The sequence below is a fragment of the Terrapene carolina genome, unplaced genomic scaffold, assembly GCF_002925995.2.
Source record: "Terrapene carolina triunguis isolate 2854851 unplaced genomic scaffold, T_m_triunguis-2.0 Scaffold94, whole genome shotgun sequence".
In the NCBI taxonomy this organism is placed as follows: domain Eukaryota; kingdom Metazoa; phylum Chordata; order Testudines; family Emydidae; genus Terrapene; species Terrapene triunguis.
This window is the reverse complement of record NW_020664445.1, coordinates 3,141,479-3,159,767: the sequence shown is the minus strand read 5'-3', so window position 1 is coordinate 3,159,767 and position 18,289 is coordinate 3,141,479. Positions and strand designations below refer to the sequence as shown.

The following is an 18,289-nucleotide window of genomic DNA, read 5'->3' as shown; positions in this document are numbered from 1 at the left end:
TTAAGGAGAGGTAGATTCTGTGACCCAATTAACAAAAGAGAGTGTGGGTGGAATTTCATGGAATCCAAGAACGCTGTGACAGTCGTGTCCTCTAGCACTAGAGTTTCCTCTGTTATGGTCACTTGGTTTCATTTATAGCTTTGTGCATAAAGCATGTATCACTTGCTTCAACATCTGGATCCAAAAAAATAAATCTGAAATGCAATCACAATACCATGCTTAGAGCAGGCACTTATGAGACCCAGGGACTAATTAGGAGAGGTCATCGGGCTGTTAAGTTGACCAGTTGTGTCCCCTGGGTCCTCCAAGGTTCTGGACCCACATTGGCTGGTGAAGAAATGAGACACTGTATTAGTGCCATAAATTTTATTAAAACACAAAAACTAACAAAAATAAAACCAAGAAAGCTTAGCTTCGGTGATAGGTTATCATCAGTAACTAGAAACAAAGCATTACCACTATCCAATCAAAATCAGATCAAGATTAAACTCTAAATATTAAATTAGAGTTAACTAATCAAATTAGCACCAAAAATAATCAGACTTTTTATAGTCTAAAAAGGTGGATCTCATTTTTGTTATAAATCAAAATCCAATCAAATTGATAACTGGAGTGTTTAAGTATCATAATACTGAACCTGTTGCCTAACCAGTGTCTCTTCAAACTTCAACTCTTATGTGGTGGTGGCTACCCTCCCTCCCTCCCCCCCACCTCCCGAGATATTATCATGCAGACTATAGCAGAGTGCTTTTGATTAGCAGAAGTTTGACTACTCTTATTAGCTGAAACAACAGATGATGATCTTGAGTCTCAAGACTTTGTCACAGATCACACTTTGAGTAATTACACAATAAGTACATTTTATGAGATGGAGACTGGAATCTCCATCTTGATGGAGGAAAATTACTCTAGCAAGATGAAACCTAGGTAGCCCCCTGGCCTCTAGGTGTGCAAGAGGGTGAAGATCCAGCATTTCTGAGCCCATTCTTAGACAAGAATTTGCTCACATCCCAGCCAACCATAAACAAATGCCTGAGTGGGTGAATAGTTGGACTTTGCACTAGGTCCTGAAGTTCAACCATCTTGGGAACGCTAGCAAGGTGGGTGCGATCAGGTGAAAGACAATCTTGGTGGAAGGTCCTTGGAAGACAGTGGCTTCCTGCTCCTTCTGAGACCTTCCCAGCTGAATTACCTGGAGTTGCCCCTACCATTAGACCAGGGAAGGAAAGGGCTGGCTGGCACTGACTGGTACCTTTCTGCTAAAAGGAGTTGCAGGTGGGTGTTTCCCAAAATATTATGGAATACAGAATAGGAGAGTGCTGCTAGGATCATAGTTGCTTTAGTTTGGACTCACTTATTCTAGTATTTGGCCCTCTTGACATCACATAAGTTTCCCTTCACTTTGCTGTTCTCAGCCAGAGGAAGATTTGCCAAACAGACTTGGATTTTGACCCCCTTCAGTTATATGATTCTACTGCATCAAGAGAATGAGTTCTAGCAGAAGCCTGGATAGTTTGTTTGTGGATCGCTTACCTCACAAATGCAAGTCTTTCTCCATATGGAAGAAAACAGCTATTTCAGTGCTGATTCATACCCTAAGCAAGTGGCTGAGAATATTGTATTGATAATAAGGATACCTTACCCAGAAAAGGATAAAGTGTTTGTTAAAACTGCTACACAATTAAACAGCTAATTGTTGTTTGAGGTTTTACATCAGATTATTGCTGGTTCACTTGCTTTGTAACCACAATTAAAACCACTTAACTTTTTTATTAAATTCAGCCCATGTCTATGCTACTAACTCAAGTTACGTCGACATACAGCCGCCGCAGTCAGTACATCATTTGTGCGTGTGCATACTTGGCTCCTTGTGTTCATAGGCACCAACTTCCCTTCTGCCCCATGTGCGCTTGACCCCTGGCCCCACCCTCACTCCACCCCCTTTTCCCCAAGTCCCTGTCCCGCCTCTTTACCGCCTCCTCCCCGGAGCGTGCCGCGTCCCCACTCCTCCCCCTCCGTCCCGGAAAGTCCTAAGAGCTGCCAAACAGCTGTTAGGCGGCGGGCAGGAAGCCCTGGGACGAGGAGAAGCGGGGACGTGGTGCGCTCGGGGGAGGAGGTGGGGGTGGAGCACCCACTAATTTTCCCCGTGGGTGCTCCAGCCGTGCAGCACCCATGGAGTCGGCGCCTATGCTTGTGTTAATGGTGTGTATACTCACCAGGAGCACTTGTATCGATGCAGGATGAGGTGCACTATGGGTGAGTATCCCACTGTGCAACTTGCCACCGTCCAGTGCACTATCTTTTGGCAATGCATGATGGGGCCAAAGCAAGTCAATTGGGATGACTGGAAGCATGGGGTCAACTTTTCAGTTTGCAGCTGTCTCCATCCCTTAATGTGATCTATATCCCATGATTTTTGCGCCTTTTTTTCAAAATCCCACAAACCCATGTGGCATGGAGCCTGCGTAGCTCTGCACTACTGTCATGACTGTTGCAAGAACAGGGTGCAACATCCTGCAGTATTTGCAGAGCTGAAAGAAGAGATGCGGGGAACATGATGATTCCTTGGAGGACAGATTGCTGTGGGACATAGCAAGACCCGATTCAAGGTGGTGGTTGGTGGTCACGGAGCAGCTGCAAGATGGTGGAGCGCTGGTTCTGGGCCTCAAAAACAAGCACTAACTGGTGGGATCACATTATTATGTAGGTTTGGGATGATGAGCAATAGCTGCAGAACTTTAGGATGTACAAGGCCACATTCCTGGATATGTGTGCCAAACTTGTCCTAGTCCTCCAGTGCAGGGACACCAAAATGAGAGCTGCACCAACAGTGGAGAAACGAGTGGCGATCGCACTGTGGAAACTTGCAACGCTGGATTGCTACCAATCAACTGGGAATCAATTTGAAGTCAGGAAATCTACCACAGGGGCTGTTGTCATGCAAGTGTGCAGGGCCATTAATCGCCTTCTACTATGTAGGACTGACTCTCTGCAACGTGCAAGACATAGTGGGTGAATTTGCAGCTGTGGGGTTCCCGAATTGCCGTGGAGCAATAGACGGCACTAGCCCACCTTGCCACAGAGTACATCAACAGAAAAGGCCTACTTTTCTATGGTTATGTAAGTGCTGATGGATCACTAGGGATGCTTCATCTACATCAGTGTGGTGGACTGGTCATGGAAGGTGCATGACACTCACCTCTTTAAGAACCCAGGACTGTTCCGAAAGCTGCAAGCAAGAACTTTCCTTCCCAACAGGTAGATTACCATTGGTGATGATGAAATGCTGATAGTGATCCTGAGCAACTCAGCCTACCCCTTCTTCCCATGGTTCATGAAGCCGTACAATGGGTACCTTGACAGCACCAAGGAGCACTTCAACTACTGGCTCAGGAGGTGCAGAAAGACAGTCAAATGAGCGTTTGGTTGCTGGCGTTGTTTACTCACAAGATTGGACCTCAATGAGAAAAATATCCCAATGGTCATAATTGCCTGCAGTGTCCTGCATAATATCTGTGAAGCAAAGAGGGAAAACTTTCCATGGGGTGGAGGGCAGAGGTGGAGCATCTGTCTGCTGAATCTGAACAGCCAGATACAAGGCCATTAAAAGAGCTCAACGTGGAGCTGTACAGTTCAGGGAAGCTATGAAAGAGCATTGTAACTGTGAGCCAGAGTAGCGTACAGTATAGTGGTGTGCTCCACCTGGCTCTGCTCTTTTGCAGCCCACTATGAATCATGTGGTAAATTCTGTGTGTGTATATACAGGAATATAACATTGTTAATGCATCCTTTGATTTTGTTTGTGAATGATCTTCTGCACAGTAACAAGTAATTGGACGCTTTCAGAACTGCTGAGTGCCAGCCACTATATGTTGAGAACTAATAAAGAAGAATTTTGTTCTGAGTAATAGAATTTTATTCTGTAACAGAATCTGCTTTGGTTCAGGACAGCGTTTAAGACTTTGCTGTCTGGACAGGCTGCTGAATAAAGGACCAGCAGCCTGACTTCTCCAAAGCTATGTCATCCACAGCTTAGTTCTCAGTGGTAGCAGATGACAGAACAAGGAGTAATGGTCTCAAGTTGCAGTGGGGGAGGTTTAGGTTGGATATTAGGAAAAACTTTTTCACTAGGAGGTTGGTGAAGCACTGGAATGGGTTACTTAGGGAGGTGGTGGAATCTCCATCCTTAAAGGTTTTTAAGGTCAGGCTTGACAAAGCCCTGGCTGGGATGATTTAGTTGGGGATTGGTCCTGCTTTGAGCAGGGGATTGGACTCGATGACTTCCTGAGGTCTCTTCCAACCCTAATATTCTATGATTCTGACTGATTGGACTGTGCTGGAGTTAAAAACCGGTCCTGGCTTGCTGCGTAGCTGGATCCCCTGGTTGTCTGTCCCCCATCTTCCTTTTCCTCACAGTTTATGGCAGGGGCCTGTGACTTTGGCTTCTCGGATGAATCCATGGTTCTGTTGGGAGTGGTGGAGTCTCCACTGAATAGGGCATTCAGCTCTTTGTAAAAGCGGCAGGTCTGTAGCTTGGCACCAACTTGATTGTTGAAGGCCTTTCTGGCCTTCTGATGTGCCTGCCGCAGCAACTTGGCTTTCACACAACACTGCTGCTGGTCCCTGTTGTAGCCCTTCTGCATCCCCTGAGAAATCTGCTTGTAAATAGCCACGTTTCTAGGGCAGGTTCTGAGCTGTACCCTGCACAGCCTCCTTTCCCCACAGGCCCAGGAGATCCGATATCTCCTGTCTACTCCAGTCAGGAGTGTGTCTGAAGCGTGTAGCTGGCATGGTCAGCTGGACAGTTGCACTCAGCAATGGAGAGATGCTAGGTGTGCTCACCAAGCCAGGCAACCAGGAAAGGGAAGTTCAAAAATTTGCAGGGCTTTAAAGGGGTGGGTTCTTCTGGTCTCCATGATGGCTCGCCAGTGGAGTTCACAATGATGACCAGAGTGTTCAGTGTGGGGCATTACGCGACAGCTGTTGGAGGACAGCTACAGTTGCCCTAAGTAATGCAGCGTCTGCACTCACACTGTCGACCCAAGAAGATCAACTTTGGCTCTATGCCGCTCTTGGAGGTGGTGTTAAGTCCGGGTAAAAGGGCACTTACATCCACAGGAGCCATATTTAAATGTAGACATGTGCACAACAAGCTGACGCAAGGCAGGTTTCGTTGACCTTGTTAACTTTGTAGTGTAGACCAGGCCTCCCCGATAAAGAAGGGAAACAGTTAAAGTACTTGAAACTTAAAAAGTTGAGTAAAAGTTTATTTTTAACAATTTTTCTGATTCCTTTTTTCATTTGTTGTATAGAATTTTTATTGGGCGAAATCTCTGCTAGCCAGCTTTGGGTGGTGTTAAAGATGGCATTATCTGTTCTAGCTGCAGGAAGGAGAGTCAGTTTTGTACAGTCTTGAGTTGTTGAACTTTGATTCTGTTTCCTTTAACCCAAAGCCAGGAAGATGTACACACAAGTATAAGAGGAGGATAGCAGGGATGGAAAACCAAGCCTGTCTCCCTGGCAGCCTCCCTGCAGGGAGGGCAAAGACATAGCATGCAATCTTACTAGCCACTTCAAGACCTGGCAAGCTCTTACCAGGGTCAGGCTGGCTGGCCTCTGTTCACAGCAGGGTTGTAAAAGGTGGCTTTGTCTTGGTTGGCCAAGCCAGACTCTGCTTGGGCAGAAGGCAAAGATAGGCAAGAGGAGAAATTAGATGGGGGAGGAAAATGCCATAATAGGGAAGGGGCAACAGTAGGAACTTGAATTTTACATCTCCCCAGGAATTGTGGAGGATTTAGCTGAAGCTGGTGGAGATGGTGATGTCATTTGTTTCCCCCTTTCTAGTTGGTATGGCTTTAAAGTTCAGGCCAACAAAGAACCGGTGGTATGATGGTAGTTCCCAGGGTCCCAATCAAGGGAGGAGTCAGTCAGGATGGTGAAACTCACTCCCTCAAGCTGTTGGGTCCACAAGTCTTAGTTATTCAATCCAGCAGCTGCCAATAAGTGATCTCTCCTTCCCACACAAGAAAAGCAATGCCCAAAAGAGGATTGGAACCTCTTCCTACTGGAATTGCCTAGTGAAGACATGAATATAATTGGAATTGCAGTAGACCTCTCCTTTTGTTTCTAGAATCCCTTGGCTCATTGGTATGACAATCTGTGACCTCACCAGGAGCCCTGAGTCACAGGTCTCCCAGCCTGAATGTGCTTCCTTCTCTTTGTACTACAGTCAGTCTACAGCTTCTGCCTGTTTTATTTAACAGGCTGACTATTCTTTTTAATGACAGGTTTCAGAGTAGCAGCCATGTTAGTCTGTATCTGCAAAAAAGAACAGGAGTACTTGCCATACTCTATCAAAGAAACTGAGGAACCACCTGATCAGCATCCTATACAGCAAACAGAAAAACATCGAGAAAGAGCTCTCCAACCTGGAGACTCTCATAAATAACCAAACTTCCACACAGACGGACTTCGCTAAAATAAGACAGGAGATCTACATTACACACTTCACCTCTCTACAAAGGAAAAAGGACTGTAAGCTGTCTAAAATCCTACCTGCCACATGGGGCCACAACAGTGGTACCCCTAACCCACCCAGCAATATCGTCAATCTATCCAACTACACACTCAGCCCGGCAGAAGAGTCTGTCCTATCTCGGGGACTCTTTTTCTGCCCTGCCACCCCCACAAACATGATACAGTTCTGCGGTGATCTGGAAGCCTACTTTCGCCGTCTCCGACTCAAAGAATACTTTCAAGAGGGGAGGGTTAGCTCAGTGGTTTGAGCATTGGCCTGCTAAACCCAGGGTTGTGAGTTCAATCCTTGAGGGGGCCATTTGGGGATTTAGTTGGGGATTGATCCTGCTTTGAGCAGGGGGTTGGACTAGATGATCTCCTGAGGTCCCTTCCAACCCTAATAATCTATGATTCTATGAACAGCACACATGAAGAAGAACTCCACATGGACTCCTCCTGAGGGTCGAAATGACAGTCTGGACCTATGCATAGAATGCTTCCACTGACATGCACAGGCAGAAATTGTGGAAAAACAACATCGCTTGCCTCATAACCTAAGTCGTGCAGAATGCAATGCCATCTACAGCCTCAGAAACCACCCTGACATTATCATCAAAGAGGCTGATAAAGGAGGTGCTGTTGTCATCATGAACAGGTCTGACTACCAGAAGGAGGCTGCCAGACAACTCTCCAATACCAAATTCTACAGGCCACTTTCCTCAGATCCCACTGAGGAATACACTAAGAAACTGCACCATCTACTCAGGACACTCCCTACACTAACACAGAAACAAATCAACATACCCTTAGAGCCCCGACCGGGGTTATTCTATCTACTACCCAAGATCCACAAACCCAGAAATCCTGGACGCCCTATCATCTCTTGGCACCCTCACTGAAGGACTGTCTGGATATGTGGACTCCCTACTCAGACCCTATGCCACCAGCACTCCCAGCTATCTCTGTGACACCACTGATTTCCTGAGAAAACTTCAGTGCATTGGTGATCTTCCAGAAAACACCATCCTAGCCACCATGGATGTAGAGGCTCTCTACACAAACATCGCACTCACAGATGGAATACAAGCTGTCAGGAACAGTATACCTGATGATGCCACAGTGCAACTGGCTGCTGAGCTCTGTGACTTTATCCTCACAAACAACTATTTCAAATTTGATGACAATATATACCTCCAGACCAGTGGCACCGCTGTGGGCACCCGCATGGCCCCACAATATGCCAACATTTTTATGGCTGACCTGGAACAACGCTTTCTCAGCTCTCGTCCGCTCATACCCCTTCTCTACCTATGCTACATTGATGACATCTTCATCATCTGGACCCATGGGAAGGAGGCTGGAAAAATTTCACCACGATTTCAACGGCTTCCACCCCACCATCAACCTCAGCCTGGACCAATCTACCCAGGAGGTCCACTTCCTAGACACCACGGTGCAAGTAAGTGATGGTGACGTTAACGCCACCCTATACCGAAAACCCACCGACCGCTATACCTACCTTCATGCCTCCAGCTTCCATCCCGGACACACCACACGATCCATTGTCTACAGCCAAGTACTGAGATACAACCGTATCTGCTCCAACCCCTCAGACAGAGACCAACACCTACAAAATCTTCACCAAGCATTCTCAAAACTACGATACCCGCATGAGGAAATAAGGAAACAGATCAACAGAGCCAGACGTGTACCCAGAAGCCTGCTACTGCAAGACAAGCCCAAGAAAGAAACCAATAGAACTCCACAGGCCATCACATACAGTCCCCAGCTAAAACCTCTCCAACGTATCATCAGTGATCTACAACCCATCCTGGACAATGATCCCTCTCTTTCACAGACCTTGGGAGGCAGGCCAGTCCTTGCCCACAGACAACCTGCCAACCTTAAGCATATTCTCACCAGCAACCATACACTGCACCATAACAACTCTAACTCAGGAACCAATCCATGCAACAAACCTCGATGCCAACTCTGCCCACATATCTACACCAACACCACAATCATAGGACCTAACCAGATCAGCTACAACATCACCGGTTCAGTTCATCTGCAAATTTGACACCATCAGCTCAGGATTAAACAAAGACTGTGAATGGCTAGCCAACTACAAAAGCAGTTTCTCCTCCCTTGGTGTTCACACCTCAACTGCTAGAAGAGGGCCTCATCCTCCCTGATTGAACTAACTTCATTATCTCTAGCCTTACTCACTCTTGCTTGCATATTTATACCTGCCCCTGGAAATTTCCACTACATGCATCCGAAGAAGTGGGTATTCACCCACGAAAGCTCATGCTCCTATACATCTGTTAGTCTATAAGGTGCCACAGGACTCTTTGCTGCTTTTACAGATCCAGACTAACACGGCTACCCCTTTGATACAGGAGTACTTGTGGCACCTTAGAGACTAACAAATTTATTTGAGCATAAGCTTTCGTGGGCTACAGCTCACTTCTTCGGATGCATCTTTTTAAATCTCTCACCTGCTTTGGACAACTAAAAATACAAGCCTCTGCACAACATTGTGGTGCTTGCTTTCTGTTTGACAAGCAATAAATGGCAAATTTCTGTTGGAGCATCCTCTGCTGAAATGTTTGATGAAAGGATTCCTTCACCCTCCAGAAGTGTGTCCCGCACAGCCAAGCGATCTCAGTCTGACCTCAGGAAATATAGAGACTTCAGGGAGTTAGGGATATGTTTTCTACATCCTCTCCTTGCAAGTGGCTTTCTGGGTGAAATCACCTTAGCTGGGTAAGTGAGCACCAAAGGCTTTGACAGCTTTTTGCCTCTTCATTGTTTCTGTTAAAGCAAGGTGGTCATTAGTCTCCTCCTAGAACGTTTGCTGAATGCAGTCTCTGAGCGCGTCTGCTGCAGCCTAGTGGCTCCTTACCTTAGGCGGCCAGTCTGCATAAATCAAGATTGGATGTTTCTCTAAAAGATCCGTTCTAGTTCAAAGGAATTATTGTGGGGCAGTTCTCTGGCCTGTGTTATACAGGAGGTCAGACTAGATGCTCATAGTGCTCCCTTCGGGCCTTGGCATTTATAGATCTATAAACCAGATGTGGAAAGGCCAGTTTGTTCTCACTGCAAATGCAAGTTTTTGTAAATTATCTTGGTTATGCTGCCTGCAGAGAAGTGCCCAGAGGGTGGGATATATTGATCCAAATACTTCACAGGTGGTAGTAAAATGTGTTGAGTATGGCTTATAGGTGACTTATATAGTCAAATAGAAAATCTCAAGACTCTTTCCACCACTGTCTCTCAGATAAGTGTTTATTGCTTGGTAATCAGTCAATGTGGATCTCTGGAGGTATGTTTATGATGGGGGAAAAAATAGTGTACTTAACAGTCACTGGAGAGCTCCAAATGTATTTTCTCCACAGATCCGTACTCACCCTTCCTCCATCCCTGCTTTGGAAATAAGGAGTAAGTTTAGCCCTGCCTTGTTTCAGAGGTGCACTCTGTACATCTGTATGTACATTGGCCCCATACCACACTAACTGCTTTTGAATGGTTCTGCGACACTAGCATGGAGCATATAAGTGTGGATTAGTGAAGCCAAATATTTGGATAATTCAAGTTGATTATTTTTATTAATGATGTTCCAGGAAACCCCAGTCAATGGTAAATAACCTTGATTTCTCTCTCTCTCTAGGTTTACAAAGATGAAAGGGTTGTAATCATTAAGGATAAATATCCCAAAGCTCGTTACCACTGGCTAATCTTACCCTGGGACTCCATCTCCAGTCTAAAATCAGTAACAAAAGAGCATCTTGAATTACTAGAACACATGCATGCTGTTGGGGAAAAGCTGATCCAACAATGCCTGGATAAAGATCGCTTGGAGTTCAGATTGGGTTACCATGCAGTTCCCAGCATGAGGTAAGGCTAGATTGTTCAGCCAGTTTTATTTCTGTCATCTGCTGGAGGTGGTCTAGATTTCATGCCTATATAGCCAGGTTGTGTACTGGACTCGAGCCTTTTTGATTTACTGAGATAAGGCCTTATTTTGAAAATTTGCAAAATGAAATTCTCTTGATTTATGATGTGTTTGTGTCTCGAGAAACAGGAATGTTGGATGTCATTAAGAGGTGTAGAGTCCAGACCATTTAAACCAGGGGGTCTCAAACTGGGGGTCGAGACCCCTCAGGGGGTCGCAAGGTTATTACATGGGGGGTCACGAGCTGTCAGCCTCCACCCCAAACCCCACTTTGCCTCCAGCATTTATAATGGTGTTAAATATATTAAAAAGTGTTTTTAATTTATTGGGGGGGGGTTGCACTCATAGGTTTGCTATGTGAAAGGGGTCACCAGTATAAAAGTTTGAGAACCACTGATTTAAACCATATAAAAGTTAAACAGGTGGTATTAGCTATCCTTTATTATTCTCAAGATTTTTTTTTTTTTCTTACTCAGAAATATATAATCACATCTTTAAAAGTAAGTAGAAAATTTTTATAAGAAAATGGCAACTTTTTATTAATCTTTTAGAAGTCAGAAGTAGACTTTTCTTTGAAACCTACATGAAGGCTTGCTCTCCTAACACTGGTAAAAATTGGAGCAGAGTGGTGAATGTTCCAGTTTATGGTGCAGACTGGTTCTTTGAGTAGATTTAGCCGTGTATGCATCTAGCACATCCGAGCTGGAGAATTTTGCCTATCAGTACTAATAGGGGGCAGCACTTGCACCTTGTGGCCATAGCCCTTCCCCATGCTACATGATGTGGCACCATCTCGACCCCCCCTTAGTTCGTTCTTACCGTCCGTCCCTGGCTGGAATGGGAGTGCTGTGGAGTTCTTAACCTCACAATTCCTCATCCTTTGACTTAGTTGCATATAGTTAGCTGGTACCCTTAGTATTAGTGTTAGCGTTAGCTGGCTTAGTAAAGTGTTTTCCCTGGTGATACCCTCACCAGGATTTAAACGTGTGTGTGTGTGTGGGGGGGGGAATCCCCAACAATGACCCTCACACAAGGTGCTTGCTCTGCTTAGGCGAGGCTCACGTCAAAGAGTGGTTTTCAATTTTGTAAATTGTTCACAAAATGGACTCAAGTGGCTAGAGACTTTTGCCTGAAGCAGAGCCTTCTCAAGCAGGCCACGAGGCCTGTTTCAGTACCAAGGCCTACGTCAGATCAGAGGTTGCCATCAGTGAGTGGTACTGGCTCATGCTCTGGAGCCACTGCCTCTCCAAAGAGGTGTAGAAACCACTCTCCTTTGAACGCGCCAAAGAAAAGATCTCAAGACCAAGCGTGACCGCTCAAGACCTCAAGGAGACTCTTCTTACTCCTCCAGGAAAAGTATGGCTACTGCTGGCACGCGGGATGGAGCATCTGTTCAACCACTCCCTAGTACCACATAGGGATGTGAGAGGCCCCGTATCGCTGACTCTGGTTCCAGCACCAGGGCGTCTGTTGAGTCCGGTGCTGACATTGACGGTGTCCACATCAGCAGCATATCAGGTGGCAGCGATGGTGGACCTCCTCTGCCTTTCCATCCCGAGCTCTGCTTTGGTTCAGGACTTCTTCAAGGCTATGTCATCCACAGCTTCGCTGTCCGGACAGGCTGCTGAACCTTTGGGTCTGTTGGTACTGCATCCTGATGTTGCCTTACCACCAACTGTGGAACTGAGTCTGGTGCCGGGCTCAGCACAATGGATCTCGTTGGCACCAGAAAACTCCTTAGCACCGCTGCATGTCATGCTACTGATATTATTGTGGTGGCACTCCCTGCCCTCCACCTCTGCACTGTCTGCTGCTTTGGTACTGCTGCTGATTTTGGGACTGATGTCACTCCCAGCACTGGAGACAATGGAGGCATACTGACTGCTGGCTGTGCCGTTTTCACTGTTGGCACAGGTTCCTCCCTTGCTTTGGATGATGGATGATTGGACCGGTTGCTTGCACTTTGGGTCTGGCTCCAATCACTTGGCCTACACCGGGAACTGTTCTGTTCATGTAGCAGCATGGATACAGAGATAGCACTCTTCCTGCAGTCAGGACAGGGGCCCCTGGCCTGGTGCCCACTGGTCACCCATGCCTTACCCTTATGCCCAGTGACCCCCATGGAACCTGTGGGACACTCCTCGTTCAGAAGTTGCGCTTCTATTCTCACTCCTAGGCAAGATCACCAGGCATGCTGTTGGCTGAGACTGTTGACCCACTGCAAGTTCAGGCACCAGTTGTCCTCCCCTTGTGGAGCCTCTGGAATTGTCCCATCCAGGTCCGCCAGTTCATCAACGGGACCTGTCATTCGCTCAGTTAACTGCCTTTTCATCATCCCTGAACAATTCAACCGTGCCTGGCTCTTCCTCCCCTTCAATGCCTGAGGACTTCAAGGACTACCGGGACTCTCTGCAGCATCTGGCTGCTTCCCTGGGCATCCAGGTGGAGTTCCTGCAGGAGAACACCCATTAGTTGCTGGACATCCTGCAGCCATCTGCCCTAGGGAGAGTGTCCCTCCCCATTAACGCACTCTTAGAGCCTGCAAAGGTTCTTTGGAGCAAACCGGCTTCAATGCTGCCTACAGCGAAGTATTTGGAGAAATGCTACTTTGTCCTGATGCAGGGGTTTGACTCCCGCCCAGATCCTAATTCTTTGGTTGTAACTGCAGTGAATGACAAAGCTCGGCAGGGCAGATTTAAGTCTGCTCCTAAGAATAAGGACTCTAATAGAGTGTGGATTTAGTGGGTAGAAAGAACTACACCACCTCTTCTTCCCTACAAATGCGGATTGTCAACCAACAGGTATTGTTGTTCAAATACTATTTTGTAAATTGGATGACTGTCTAAATTTACAGACCAGCTGCCTGAAACCTCCAGGGAGGAATTTCGGGCATTTATTGCCGAGGGCTTCTTGGTACCCAGAACGTTGCTACACTTTGTACTAGATGTAGTGAATACTTCAGCCAGAGTGATGGCCTCAGTGGTAACCATGAGGAGGGCACCCCGGCTGCAAAATTTGGGTATTGCTCCAGATGTGCAGCAGGCTATATAGGACTTGCCCTTCAATGGTCAGGTCCTCTTTTCAAATAAAACTGAAATCCTTGGAGGATTCTAGGGCTACTGTATGTTCCTTGGGGGAGTATACACAGGCAGTGCAAAATTGCCAGTATGGTGGTCAGCAGCAACAATCCTGCCTGCAATGCCTCTTTGGGCAATCTTTTCCTCCCCTGAGAAAGTGGAACTACCCCAGAAAGGGGCCTAGGTCCAGGGGCAGAGACATTCAGGTTCTGGGTTCAGCCAGTTGACATGCTGTCCCCAAGCTCCCGTTTTGACTCGTTTGTCCAGAGCAGCGGTCCAGTCGTGACTTCCACTACTCTGGTACCTGCCATTTGGGGACAGGCTAGCTCACTTTCACAATGTTTGGTGCTCAGTTACCACCAACCGCTGGGCCCTAAACACCATCACATTGGGCTATGCTATCCAATTCTCCTGCATCCTGCCTCCCCACTCTCTCTCTCTTCCTCCTCAGGGACCCCTCTCATGAGATACTGCTCCTCGAGCAGGTCTGGTCGCTACTGGCTTTGGGAGTTGTGGATGAGGTCCCTCTGGAGTGTCAGTGTTAAGGTTTTTATTCATGGTACTTTCTGGTTCCCAAATCTGGTTCCCTATCCTCAATCTCTACAACCTCAACAAATCTATCAGATACCTCAGGTTCTGAATGGTCCCCCTCAGCATCCCTCCCCTGTTGACTCAAAACAACTGGTTTGCTGCTCTGGACCTTCAGGACACTTACTTCCATGTGGCGATTCTCCCAAGCTACTGAAGATTTTTCCAATTTGTCATGGTGAACCACCATTTTCAGTGCATATCCTTCCTTTCAGTCTGTCTTCTGCCCCCCCCCCAGGTTTTTACCCAAAGTATGGTCGTGGTGACAGCGTACCTCAGGAAGAAGGGGGGAATCCTTGTTTTCCCGTATCTGGACAACTGGCTACTAAGGGGCAGGTCCAGAGAAGAAGTTTTTTCTCACATACACGTTATGCTGTGCTTACTCAACCCTCTGGATCTAATCCTAAACACTGAAAAGTCAACATTGGTCTCCACTCAGAAAATTGAGTTCATTGGGGCCCTAATAGACTGAGAGTTCGAGAGCATTTTTGCTGACTGACCATTTTCAGATGATTTGATGCCTTTGTCTCAGTCTGCAGTGTCAACCTTCCATGACAGTTCGGAAGTGCCCGAAGCTCTTGGGCCACATGTCTGCATTCACTCAGGTGGTTCAATTTGCCAGGTTGCATCTTCGCCACCTTCAAATGTAGCTCAAGAGCAGCCTACCGTCCAACCCTTCACCCTTTGGACAGTTTGCTCTGCCTCCCTCCATTGATCCTAGACTCCATCCTGGCAGATGGTTCAGGACGTTACCTTCATCTGGCCCTTACCGAGGGGTGAAGGTAACATAGAAGACTTACCGGTGTGGGGGCCTGGCTCCAGCCGCTTTTAAATTGCTGGGTCCGGGGCAGCTGCCCGTTTCCCCCCCCCCCCCGTTGGGGAGGGGGGAGGGCAAAAGGCAGCGCTTTAACGTCAGCTGCATACGGGACGGTACCAGCAGCCACTTCTTACCTGTACTGGCCCACTTTCACACCTGCCCTTACCCACTAGGATTGTTGTCACTGATGCCTCCCTCTGGGGTTGCTGAGAGTCCACGGTCTGTGGTCGGGGCAGGAAGCTTCGCTCCTGCATATCGATGTGCTGGAGCTTTGGGCCATCACGATACCTGTCACACTTTGCTAGACTGCATCAGGGGCTCAGTGGTTCATGTATTTACTGACCATACAACTGTGATGTATTATTATATAGGCAAGGAGTGTGCTGTGCCAGGAGGCAATCAGGCTGTGGCTGTTCTGCATCGCAGAGTACCACTCTGATAGTCGATCCCTTACTCCACTTCCTGAGAGTGGTGCTTGCGAGTCACTAAGTGGAATGCATGGCTGTATCTACTCAAAGAAGAAGAAATGTTTACTCGTGTAACTGTTGTTGTTTGAGATGTGATGCAGACGTGTATTCTACGACCCAGCCTCCATCCCCTCTGCATCTATGGGCATTCGGTGTGAAGGAAGGGTCAAGGCAGCACCACTTCATATAGCCAGAGGAGGGGGTATAGTCATAAGGCGCAAGTGCCGCCCCCTATGGGTACTGTTAGGCAAAATTTGCTGGCTCCTGTGCACTGGGCATGCACACACCTAAGTGGAATACATGTCTGTATCACATCTCGAAGAACTACATTTTGTCTTGAGCCTTGACCAAGTCTTTAACCCGGTTACAAAGCACAGTTATGGTCCAGGCTCTGTACTACAAATTACAGCTGGTTTATGGGATGACCATGTTGCAACCAGGTTGTCAGAGGTGGTTGAATTTGTAGTACAGATAGAGCCAAAGGCTCCGACTCAAATATAAACGTGGGCTAAAGTGCTTTCCTAAGTCCCCCGACGTAATGTTTCCAGCAAAGACGTGTGTGTGTGTGTGCGTGCGCACACACCCACCCTTCCCGCTGAGAGTGTGGCATTCATTGGAGTTGCACTATTAGTAATTCTGGGCTGCACTCCTTTCTGCCTCCGAATCACCTTGTTTTATCCTACACCACCTTGTGAGTTGCCTTCCTTGCTAACGCCATCTTCATCAGTGCCTAAGTTAACTCCTGGTGAGTTACCATTTACAGCTGTTTGATCCCCACATGTAACTGACATCCCTGACGAATATGTCCCCGAGACATCCCGAGGAGCTGGATCTGTTTAGGGCAGGTGTGAACTTGTGCCACAGTGCTTAGTAGGGAAACACTCTTATCTAGCTAACGTTGGTGTAATTCTTTTGTAAATGTAAAATCATGATTACTTGTGTTTCAGTCATGTACATCTCCATGTAATCAGCCAGGATTTTGATTCCCCTTGCCTCAAAAACAAAAAGCACTGGAATTCTTTTACTACAGAATACTTCTTAAACTCTCAAGGTAAAGACTTTATAAAATTTACTCCATGATGTATAATTTTATCATTTTCATGTATTTTCAAAGCTAATGTAAATCTTAAACAGTGTGTTAGAAAAAGTGGAAGGTCCTGCTTAGTTTTGGATATTGGGTAACATTGATTTTCTGATAAAACTAGCACAGCATTTGATTGGCTTATGTTTAACAATGGGACAGGCTCTTCTAATTCCAGGTGGAATATCTGAAGAAAGAATGTGGAATGTTGGGGTAGAACAATCCTATTCTGCAGTGATAAAATGCTGTATAGGTAAAGTAGCGTGCACACTCTTCATAGTGCTGAGAGTGCACTTTGTTCTGATACCAAATGTCTTTGTTTCCTTCAGATGTGATAGAGATGGTAAAGACCAAAGGAAAAGTTCTGGTTAAAGATGGGACTTCTGAGCTCCTCAAGTTGCCCCTCAGATGTCATGTGTGCAAGCAACACCAGTCTACCATCCCACAGCTAAAGGAACATCTCAAGAAACATTGGCCAAAGTAACTGTAAAAATCACTCTGAAATCTGATCAGTCTAAGGCTAAAAACAATCCCCCAAAACTTTTTGTCAAGTTGCATAGACTTTTGTTTTAGCTGAATTACAAATTCAACACTGGAAAGGTTCCTCGCTAGTACAAAAAGCATACGACTGACACTTTTGTAACAACTTTTCAGAAGACAAATAAAGCAGCCTCAAGTTCAGTATTTTGTAGATTCATTGTGAACTATCAGTCCTGCAGTGTATCTGACTGGGAAGTCTCTCAAGGGTTTTCTGGGGGTAAATGTGGCGGCTTCTTATGCAAAATTCTGCTAAGCACCTGATACAGATTTAATAGCTTCTAAGGCCAGAAGGGACCCTTGGGATCATCTAGGCTGACCTCCTGTATAGCCTGGGCCAGAGACCTGCCCCACAATAATGCTTAGAGCCGAGCTTTTAGAAAAAATATCGCACCTTGATTTAGAAATTGTCAATGATGAAGAATCCACCACAACCCTTGGTAGGATGTTCCAATATTTAATTATGCTCACCGTTAAAAATGTATGCCTTATTTCCCATCTGAATTTGTCTAGCTTCAACTTCCAGCCTTTGGATCGTGTTACAAGTAGGGCTGCCAAGCGATTAAAACAATAATCGCGATTAAACAACAATAGAATACCATTTGTTTTAAATATTTTTGGATGCTTACTACATCTTGAAATATATTAATTTCAGTTACAACACAGAATACAAAGTGTACAGTGCTCATTTTATATTTATTTTTCATTACAAATATTTGCAATGTAAAAAACAAAAATTGTATTTTTCAATTCGCCTCATACAAGTACTGTAGTGCAATCTCTTTATCATGAAAGTTGAACTTACAAATGTAGAATTTTGTACCAAAAAAACTGCATTCAAAAACAAAACAACGTAAAACTTTTTAGCCCCTACAAGTCCACTCAGTCCTACTTCTTGGTCAGCCAATCACTCAGACAAACAAGGTTGGTTGCAATTTGCAGGAGATAATGCTGCCTGCTTCTTGTTTGCAATGTCACATGAAAGTGAGAACAGGCGTTCTCATGGCACTGTTGTAGCCGGCGTTGCAAGATATTTACGTGCCAGATGCACTGAAGATTCGTATGTCCCTTCATGCTTCAACCACCATTCCAGGGGACATGCGTCCATGCTGATGATGGGTTCTGCTTGATAATGATCCAAAGCAGTACAGACCGACGCATGTTCATTTTCATCATCTGAATCAGATGCCACCAGCAGAAGGTTGATTTTCTTTTTTGGTGGTTCGGGTTGTGTAGTTTCTGCATCAG

The 18,289-nt window shown here is 46.2% G+C and overlaps 1 protein-coding gene across 2 annotated transcripts in view; it reads left to right on the top strand.

Annotated features, from left to right (window-relative positions):
- Positions 1-17,185, top strand: part of APTX (aprataxin) — a 28,967-nt gene extending 11,782 nt beyond the window's left edge. For both annotated transcript variants that reach the window (XM_029911326.1, XM_024203037.1), the window contains 3 exons: positions 10,190-10,416; positions 16,371-16,474; positions 16,834-17,185. In XM_029911326.1, the coding sequence (XP_029767186.1) occupies positions 10,190-10,416; positions 16,371-16,474; positions 16,834-16,988 (486 nt within the window). In that variant the 3' untranslated portion in view covers positions 16,989-17,185. The remainder of the gene's footprint in view (positions 1-10,189; positions 10,417-16,370; positions 16,475-16,833) is intronic.
- Positions 17,186-18,289: the final 1,104 nt, after the last annotated feature.